At 39.3% G+C, this 10,904-nt stretch overlaps 2 protein-coding genes across 3 annotated transcripts in view; both read left to right on the plus strand.

The window, feature by feature from the left end:
• LOC107625957 (putative disease resistance protein RGA3) overlaps nt 1-1,612 on the plus strand; it is a 6,956-nt gene extending 5,344 nt beyond the window's left edge. Inside the window, exon 2 of one of the 2 annotated variants that reach the window (XM_016328706.2) lies at nt 1,263-1,612. The gene's annotated coding sequence lies outside the window, so the exon portion shown is untranslated. Of the gene's footprint in view, nt 1-584; nt 624-1,262 lie in introns of those variants that run through there. The other variant, XM_016328707.2, reaches the window with a different exon arrangement.
• LOC107627827 lies at nt 3,541-5,019 on the plus strand. The gene has a single exon (XM_016330645.1). It carries the CDS (start codon nt 3,541-3,543, stop codon nt 5,017-5,019), a length of 1,479 nt encoding a protein of 492 aa, XP_016186131.1.

Here is a 10,904-nt window from a genome sequence, read left to right on the forward strand (position 1 = left end):
AAGGGAAATTAATGGTTTTTATTTGCACAAAATGTTAACGGAATTATGAATGCAAATGCAATGCTTGTTTGGAAATTTATTGGGGATGCCTAACAGCTATTTTGGAGAGGTAAAAGTAAAGAGAAATTCTCCACATTCAAGCGTTTTTTTATATAAGTTTTTACAATCGCAATTTCTTTTTTTTTTTTGCTGCACGTTCTTTTTCCTCTTCCTCTTCTTTTTCTTCTTTTCTTTCGTTTCTTGTCTTCTCTTTCTCCTTCTTCAACCGTTACTGCATGTTTTCACTACACCTTTTCTTCTTCTTGCTGCACGTTCTTCTTCCTCTTCCTCTTCTTCTTCTTCTTTTCTTTCGTTTCTTGCCTTCTCTTTCTCCTTCTTCAACCGTTATTGCACGTTTTCGCTACACTTTCTTCTTCTTCTTGCTGCACGTTCTTCTTCCTCTTTCTCTTCTTTTTATTCTTTTCTTTCATTTCTTGCCTTCTCTTTCTTCTTTTTCATTTACGTGCTTTTCTCTCTATTTTCTTTCTTCGTTATTCTCGATTTACATTGTTTTTTGATATTAAGCTCTGAAATCGTTTTTGAAGAAGAAGAAGCAGCAGAAGATGAGGAGGAGAAAGAGAAAGAGTTCTGAATTATGCATAAGGTGTACTTCAACGAATTTTGGGTGTATTTCTTAAATCCTTTGGGTGTAGTTTTGTAATCTTTTGGGTGTATTTCTGTAATTCTTTGGATGTATTTCTATAATCGTTTGGGTGAATTTCTGTAACCGTTTGGGTGTATTTTTGTAATTCTTTGGGTGTATTTCTGAAGTTCCATTATCTTCAAATTTGGCAAGAAACTCGTTTTCATGAAGAAAGAAGAAGAAAAGTCGTGTATAATACATGGTGAGTAGCGCGCTTTGGAAACAGGAAGTGGTTGAATAACATGCATTTATTTACTCTTGAATGTGGGAGTGTAATACGTGTGTTTTGTTGGGCTTGTGCCAACTTGTAAGACTTGTAAGCCAAAAAGACTTATATGTATAGTAGGCCTCAAAAGTAAAACTTATTTTGCTAATTTTAATTAGTTTAATTGCTGGTCCCAAAATCAATTTTTACTTCTAGATTTCATCCTGAGAAAAGTGATAATTTGTTAATTTCTATCACATTTATTTTTTTTAGGAACTACTACCAAATATAAAATATTAATTGATCATACAAATTTCTGCTAGATCAAGAATTCATCTTTCTTATTATTGACCCATTTTTTTCATGTCTAAACAGATGTCTAGTCAAGCGTGGAATCTAGTAGACGGGGAAGTGCTTATTCAAGCTTTCTGCTTTTTATAATAAAGGTCCAGTTTACACAAATAAAATTGTTGCCTGTTGCCTGTTGCCCTGTTGAGCTACTTCGGATTTGGGAAACATTTTGTTTAATGTCTATTAAACTATGAGTGTCCTTGTATCCTTGCATGACTATTTGCTTAGTTTGCTTTTTTTTTTTTGTTTCCCTTTCGGTTTCACTCTATTTGTTTGGATAGTTTCATGTTTCAGTTGACAAACACTACTTATGCTCTGAACACTTCTATTGTTGACTCATATATGGTCGGAAATTGGAATACTACTGTTGTGTAGCATTTTGCCATTTTCGGCTTTTTTAAACATGTATCATGTATGTTTAGGGTATAACCGTATAAGGACTCACTAATTTAGATATGCTTCATCTATGTGTGTAACGCATTTATATGGAGTAAGGGGGTGCTTTACAAGGATATGGGGTAGCTTTTGACTGTACCATGGAACAAGAAATCAAAGGGAGGAAATTGTGTGCCAAAAAAAATGAGGCGCCAAATCGGAGAGTCCGAAATGTGAGGGATGAAAAATTTAAATTTTACGGTGAACTAATCGGACTCTTCGATTAGTTTTTTTTTTTAATTAAAAAACGGACCCTCCGAGTGTGCATAAAAAATTATTTTTTTGAAAACGGACCATCCGAGTTCTTCTACCACACAACTCCCTCGGTCCGAATTGTGTTCCACTGTCACTACACGTAGGTCAAGCACCTGTGTACTCCATAACGAGGCAAGACACCAAACTTACTTCTATATTAAAAATAAAAAACGCCGTATAAGAGAATGAAAATTTTATAAAGAATTATCTATGTTAAATTTTATTTTCTAACTAAAACATGCCCTATTGTTAAACATTTTACCTTATGAATTGATCATATATAAAATTTTTAATATTAGTCTTTAGGGTATACGTTTTTCATTAAGATTTGGATATAACTTTAATTAAGTTATATTTGGTATATTTGAGTTTTTTGGTATATACCGAGATCAGAACTATAAAATATATATATTAAAATATAAATATATATTAAAAATAAATTAAATAATATGTATATTTATATACAAATACATTAATACTAATTTTACTAGTTAATTTTAGTATATAAATAATACTTTTGTTTTAAAATTATCACTTAAACTTTTTTTGCACCATTTATCTCTCAGTTGTTTTTAAAATCTTCAATAACATTCTTCGGTTTTTTTCTTTTCTGAATATTAGTTCTCTCTCATCATTATCTCTTTCATATCCAGCAAATCACTCTCTTCCAGGGGCGGAGCTAGGTACAAGAAAAGGGGGGCAATGTCCCCCCTAATTTTAATTTTTTATATGTAAATTATATGTAAATTTCAGTTTAGCCCCCCTTAAAATTTTATTTTAGTCTTATTTTATTGTGTAAATATTTTTTGCCCCTTCTAATATTTTTTCTAGCTCCGCCCCTGCTTTCTTCATTCTTTTTTCACCAATAGTGCCTGTGACGCAGCCATTCACTACTGTCTTATGGTGCAACGAATACCTCAACCACCGCCACAAGCTAACAATGTGAAATATCTGCTAAACACCTAATATGGGCTCATTTTAATATTTTTTTGGTGACTAAAAATAAAACACAACAAAAACAAAAACCTAAGAAAAAGAAGATATATTTTCAAAAAAAACTCGTGACCGAAAAATTGATCTTTTTCTCTCCGTACACTACTGTTGCATTAGCTAGTAACACCATCCTCCACCGCAATGAGAGGTGGGTATGTCCGAGGTGGACACTCAAGATCTCATGAACCAAAACAGAAACAAACGATGGAACTAGAAAACACAGAAAGAAAAGGGAAGAAAGTAAGAAGGGCTGAAGAAGAGGAAGGGTTCACTGGAAGTTTGTCCCTAGTACCAAGAGAGGAAGACTGGATGATAGAGGAAACAGAGAGACAAATAGTCTCTGCTCCAACAATCCGAACCTTCAGTGAAGCAGTAAAGGGAGGCTTAAAGCCAGTTAGGGAAGCAGAAATGGAGGATGACGAGTTTTCCTCAACCGAAGAAGAAGGGGATAGCTCAGAGGAGGAAGAGGAATCCGAACAAGAATAGAACCGAAGAACTATGGAGAAGAGCCAGCAACCAGATATCAGGGTGGATAAGACATCCCTGGTGGGATACCTTAATCGTGAAATTACTAGGGAGGAAAATCTCGTTACCGGTCCTCAGTAGAAGATTAGAGACAATGTGGGGGAAGCAAGGAAGTATTGAGGTTATTGACATAGGTAATGACTTTTTCATCGTCAAGTTTTTCTCACAGGAAGACCTAGATTTTGCGCTAACAGGAGGCCCATGGAAAATTTTCGATCACTATTTAGCCATTAGGCCATGGAAACCAAACTTCAATCCAGTTGAAGCCACAGTAGATACTATTGCAGCATGGGTGCGATTACCCGGTCTGGCGATTGAATATTATGATGAAGAGATGCTCAAGAAGATTGGTAATGTGATTGGTCAGACCATGAAAGTGGATGTGAACACAGCAGAGAAATCAAGGGGAAAATTTGCGAGGCTATGTGTGCAACTGGACCTTACCGCTCCCCTGGTGGCGCAATACTCCATTAATGGAGTGAAGTATGGAGTGGAATATGAAGGGTTATACAACATCTGCTTTGCCTGTGGTATGGTGGGACACGAGCAAAACAACTGCCCGAAAAAAGTCACAGTTGAAGAAACCCAGAAAGATCCACAAGCGGCCATGGAGGAGGGAACGAGAGTAGAAAAGACAGGAAGTGGAAACGATGGAAAGGAAAAGGGCAATACTGGAATTGGCACAAAAGAAAAGGGTAAAAAAGTAATAGGAGAAGGGAACAGTGCCTATGGACCCTGGATGACCGTCCAACAAATAACACGTGGTAAGAGGGCAGCAAAACAAAATACTGAAGCAAGTAGTGGAGGCAAGGGTGAGACGAGTAGTAGAAATACGATTGGAGAAAATGGTACGAATGGTACGAGGTATCATGTTTTAAGGAATATGGAGGGGACCAGCCCTGATGACCACAATACAGATCATGCTAATCATTTGAGAGAAGAGAACGTCACTTCCAAGGGAAAGAAGAATAATACTGAGAAAACAGTAACTGTTATGGAGCAACACCAAACCAAACCCTTTAACCAGAAAAAACCCCAAGCCAACAAAAACAAACAAGACACTAAAACAGCCCAACCCAAAGAAAAAACACAAACCATAAACCCAAAACAGAAAAACCAAAATGCTACCCAACAGACCCACCCTAAAAACCCAATAGAACCCCAACAAAGAATGACCATCACCCAAGAGCAAAATAACCTGATCCCTGCCAGCCTTGATTCGAAAAACACACCAGAAAACCACCCAAGATGCAACACCTACGAACCCCAGAGCACCCATGAGACAACCATGAATACACCACAAGATGCACATTTGGAACAGGAGATCGTACCAGAAACAATACAGGGTGACGAAATAATGGAGGAAGTTATGGAACCAGACCCAAAGCCTCCAGACCTCAACTCCATTGAAACAGAGGTAATGCTGGAAGCAATAATGAAATATGAGGAACAACAGCAACTATCTCACAAGATGATAGAAGATGAACTACAAGATGAAGTGCAAGAGGAGGGCATGCAACTTGCAGATGAGGAAGGAGATCAGGAAAGGGAGGACAATCCCTTGAATGATTAAGATGGTAAACACCTTCCCTATTATAACCTCAATGATTATTATGTCGTGGAACTGTAGAGGGGCGGCAAGCAGTGCTTTTTGTCACACCCTGAAGGAATTTGTTGGTATGCATAAGCCCAATGTAGTAATATTGCTAGAAATCCGGTGTAGTGGTGAAACAGCTGAGAGAACTATAAGAAATTGTGGCTTTGACCATTGGCACATTGAAGAAGCAGTAGGGTATAGTGGAGGAATTTGGGTTATGTGGAAGGATCCTGACCTAGTGATCAATGTCATTGAGTCAAAATTTCAGTATGTCCACATGAAAGTCCGTGGTGGAAATGAGGAAGAGTGGCTCCTAACTGCAGTGTATGCTAGTCCACATGAAAATAAAAGACGGGAGTTGTGGAATGAATTGAAGGGTGTTGGAGGGAGAATGACAGAGGACTGGTTAATGGTAGGAGATTTTAATGAAATTTCAGATCCGTCAGAAAAGAAAGGGGGAGGAAGAGTGGATACTAATGCCTGCAGAAGATTTAAGAACTGGATAAATGAATGTGCCATGATTGATCTTGGGGCAGTGGGAAACCGGTTTACCTGGAAAGGACCAAAGTGGGAGAATCTGGACAGGGTGTTCAAAAGGTTAGATCGTGTAATTGCAAATGCAGACTGGAGATTAAGGTTTCCGGAGGCGCGAGTCGATGTTTTGACTAGGATGAAATCAGACCACCACCCGCTTCTCATAACCACTAATCCAGGGGCTGGAAGAAGGAGGGAAAAGCCTTTTAGATACGAGGCTATGTGGAGTAGGCACTCAGAATTCCAGGACTTTGTGAAGCAAAATTGGAATTATAACTATCAAAACAACAGAACTCTGGAGACATTTTCCAATGAGCTCCTAAGATGGAACAAAGACATTTTTGGGCATGTGGGTAAACAAAAAAGGAGAATAATAAATAGAATAGCTGGAATCCAGAAAGCTGCTAACTACGGAAAAAATGCTTTTCTGGAAGAGTTGGAGGAGAAACTAAGAAAGGAGTTAGAGGAGTTGTTAGATAGAGAGGAAGAATTGTGGAAGCAGAAATCACGGGATCAATGGATGATAGACGGTGATCGGAACACAAAATATTATCACACTAAAACCATTGTTAGAAGAAGAAGAAATAGAATTTTGGCACTAAAAGACAATGACGGGGTTTGGACTATGGAAGAGCAGAAGCTGAAGCTTAAGGTCGTGGAGTTCTTCCAAACTCTGTATGCAGAAGACAACAACGAGGTAATTAATTTAGAGGAGAACCAGCACTACCCCCCTATAGAGGAAGAGCTTAAGAGAAAGATGGAAGTGAAGCCAACAGCAAGGGAAGTAAAGGATGCCATCTTCAATATCGGATCCTACAAAGCACCAGGGCCAGATGGTTTCCCTTCAATCTTCTTTAAAGAAAATTGGGAAGTGGTGAATGAGAGCATGATAAAGCTTGTGCAGCAATGCTGGTGTAACCCAGAGCAGGTTAAAGACTTGAATGAGACTTATATAACTCTAATCCCAAAAGTTAAACTGCCGGAGGCAATCAACCAGTTTCGACCCATCTCCCTATGCAACGTGAGCTACAAGTGCATTGCAAAAATTTTAGTGGAAAGACTAAAACCAATAATGAGAGATAGAATCGCACCCTTTCAATCTAGCTTTGTTCCGGGGAGACAAATTCAAGACAACATCCTGATTGCTAAAGAGTTAGCTCACATGATGAAGAGGGCTAGAGGAAAGAAGACCTTCATGGCCATCAAGTTTGATCTTGAGAAAGCCTACGACAGGCTAAAGTGGAGCTTCTTGAGAAAATGCCTTTATGATTTTGGACTAGGTGAAGGGATGATCATTTTAATCATGAACTGCATAAGCTCTGTGTCTTATAACATCCTATGGAATGGGGAGAAAACAACCAGCTTCAATCCATCCCGGGGGGTAAGGCAAGGAGATCCTATCTCCCCATATTTATTTGTGATAGCAATGGACAAGTTGTCTCAAATGATTGAAAAGGAGGTTGCGAAAGGCAGGTGGAGGCCAATAAGAGTAAGTAGAAAAGGGCCAGAGATATCTCATCTTCTCTTCGCCGACGACCTATTGGTTTTTGCGGAAGTGGGGACGGAGCAAATACAGAACATCCAAGATTGCATCAGCCTTTTTTGTGCTCAATCAGGGTTGAAAATCAGTGTGGAGAAAACATCTATAGTATTTTCAAACAATACCAGAAGAGCGGAAAGAAACCAGATTACTAGCATATGTCAATATCAGGAAAAAACCAGTTTGGGAAGGTACTTGGGAGCCATGATCAGTAACCATAGAAAAGGTAAAGACCGTTTCAAGAATATGATAGAGAAAGTACAAAGCAAGCTCAAAGGTTGGAAGGCCAACTGCCTATCTCTTGCGGGGAGGATAACCCTGGCCAAATCGGTCCTCAACCCAATAGCAAATTTTGAAATGCAACACTGTCATCTACCAAAGAGCATATGCAATCAACTTGAGAAGATGCAAAGAGGTTTCATATGGGGAGAATCGCAACAACAGAAGCGGATTCATCACATTAGTTGGAACACCCTATGCCTCCCGAAGGCCAAAGGGGGGGGGTTGGTCTTCGACATATGACGAAGGTCAATGATACTTTTTTAATAAAACTCATATGGAAACTGATCACTGACAGGGATGCGTTGGTCACCAAAGTCTTCTCCCAGAGATACATATACGGCAGGAATAATACAGGGGGTTTGTATAGCAAACATGCAGATTCACCTCTATGGAAAGAGATTGTCAAACTCTGGCCTCTACTAATAGAGAATTGCAATTGCAACATAGGTGACGGTAGGAAAACTCTGTTCTGGCTTAATAGATGGGTTCAAGATGAAGAATGCTTGATCACAAAGAAACTTCTTCACACCGATAACATTGACATCACAGCAACAGTGGCAGATATGACAGATGAAAGTGGAGAATGGGATTTTCATGAATTGAGAAGGGTGCTCCCGCAAACAATCTTAGAGAAGATTCAAGCTATACCCCCACCAAAATAAGGAGTGGAAGACACCATAAAGTGGAACCATAACTCGAATGGTGAAGTTACGGTTTCATCAGTGTACAAATTCCTGACAAAAAATAACCAACAGGAAGAATTGCCGATGTGGAAACATATATGGAAGTGGAGAGGAATGGAGAGAATTAAAGTCCTAATGTGGAGGCTAGCCCATGGCAGAATCTTAACGGCGGGAAGAAAAGCAAAAATTATGGGAACAAATCCAAGTTGTCATAATTGCCCTAATCAGCCTTAGACATTGCTTCATGCCTTTCGGGATTGCCCACAAGCAGCAAAAATTTGGAGCCAGCTAATACAACCAACTGCAACAGCCATCTTCTTTGGTACGGATTTAACAAACTGGCTAAAACTAAATATGGAAAATAGCTTTGGAACAGCATCTGAACACTCCTGAAAGGATGAATTTTTTGTGACTTGTTGGTTGATATGGAAATGGAGAAACCAAGAAGTGCATTCCTTCCCCTTCAAAAGACCCAGAAATACAGTTAAAGTAATAAAATCTACAATCAGCAACTATACAGAAGCACTGCTAAAGAGAAAAAACGGAAGATCCAATACCCCCTCTAATAGGGAACGAGTAATCTGGTACCCACCTCCTCAAGGGTGGGTGAAATTGAACACTGATGGAGCATATAGGGAGAAAACAAAAGAAGCGGGGAGTGGCGGCTTGCTAAGAACACATGAAGGGGAATGGATAGGAGGTTTTACCGCAAGACTGGGAAATTGTCAAATTATGCAGGCAGAATTGTGGGGTGTTCTCCATGGGCTTAGGATGGCATGGGATTTGGGTATGAGGAGAGTAGTTATAGAAGTTGATTCAATAAAAGTGTATGAAGAGATAAAGCTCAAGCAGAATACACAACGCTTTAATCCCCTCCTTAGAGAAATTGACGAGCTACAAAAAGACCCTGGGAGCTCAACTTTCAACACATCTTAAGAGAAGGAAACATGTGCGCAGATTGGCTTGCCAAAGAAAGTTTCAAAAGGAAAAATGGGTTTCACTTCATCGACAGTATGCCTGAAGGAATGGAGTCTCTGTATATGAATGATAGAAGAGAAATAGTCATTGTAGACAATTAGTTTTTTTTCCTTGGGCCTTGGCCCCGATGGTTCACCAAAAAAAAAGAAGATATATTTTCTGCTATAATCTCAATTAAACTATGCCTAGGTAGCAGTCATTCCGTGTATAGAAGCTTATTTCGCACAGCATGCTTCGCCATGTAGTTAGTAGCAGTGTTAGCAGTCCGTTGGATTATGGCCAAATTCACCGTCCAGCTCCTATTACGAAGTTCTTAAATTTTGCCAATAAAATTCTGATGCACACCAAAAGAATAACGCATGATAGTATGATAGGCATTAATGCAGTCAGTTTCACAAATAACTTCTCTAAAGTCATCATCCCACACCAAACAAAGACCTCACAAGATACCAAACAATTCACACTGAACAATGCCAACCTCTGGTATAGTACTGGAACATTCCTTAATCCAATTTCCCGAGTGATCCCGAAGAATACACCCAAAACCAGCCACATGCTGATAGTCCAAGACACTAGCATCACAATTAAGTTTGATCACAGAGATAGGTAGAGAAGTCCAAGAAAAAGGAGTAGAATTCGGGTTTATACTAACCCCAAAATCATACAAATCACCACAATCTTTTACTGCATGCTTTATTAAATGAACAACTGTTGAAGTACTCAAGGAACCCTCAATATTAAAAAAGTCGTTATTACGGTCATGCCAAATCCACCAAACTGCCGCCGAGAAGAGGCACTCACAAACATGAGTATTATAATTAATCCAGCTATGGAAGTCCCTATCAAGATCAGCCACAATGCGCCCAATACCCAAACGATTCCAAACTGCCCGGACTTTTGGGCAATTCCAGAAGCAATGAAAAAGGTCCTCCTCTATCAGGTTGCAGCGTTGGCATATCGGGGAGCTAGCTAGACTTCAGCGGTACCAAAACTGTTGGTCGACAAGGCATTGTGAATTCCAAGCCACATAAGAAGCTTAACCTTTTCTAGAACTTGCAGCCACCAAAGCCAGAGATAATTGTCCTCATGATTTCATTGAATGGTCTGTTGTAAAAACCAATCATAGCCATATTTGGCTGAGTAAACCTTTGTACTCGAGTTTCTCCATGCCCACCTAGGACCAAAATCACCATGCAAGGCTGGTTGGATAGAAGACAGCTTGATTTTAAACACATCGTCAATAGAGTGCATAAGACATTCCAATCCCAGCGGTTATGAACCCATACATCCTCCACCTTCAAAGATGTATGCAGAGATGTGAACAAAAAAGGGGACACGCTCAATCAAACAGCCCTCCGGGTACTGTGAACCGAACCAGAAAGATTGAGAAAGTGACCCAATGCTCTAAGAAAATCCCTCTAGCATCTTGTTCTTAATCTTCATTATGTCATGCAAAATGTCCGAAGCATTATTTGTGATCACCGTATCCAACATCAAAGAATCAGGCACATACTTAGCCTTCAACATTCGCACCCAGAGCTTATGCGAATTATGCAACAACTGCCAAAGAAGTTTGCCCATCAAAGCCAAATTAGCACACTTCGTGTCTCTAACATCAAGGCCACCAAACTTAAGGGGAGTAATAACTGTATCCCACTTAACTAAGTGAAGACACCTTTCATCAATTTTTTTCTTTCAAAGAAAAGCTCTCAGAACAGAATCAATTTTTTTGCAAATAGAGGTAGAAAACAGAGAAACTTGCATATGATAAATAGGTAAAGTAGAAGTAACAACTGATTTAATCAAGCAAAGTCTACCTGCTCTATTGAGGAGTCTTCTCCTTT

The sequence above is a fragment of the Arachis ipaensis genome, chromosome B02, assembly GCF_000816755.2.
Source record: "Arachis ipaensis cultivar K30076 chromosome B02, Araip1.1, whole genome shotgun sequence".
NCBI lineage: Eukaryota > Viridiplantae > Streptophyta > Magnoliopsida > Fabales > Fabaceae > Arachis > Arachis ipaensis.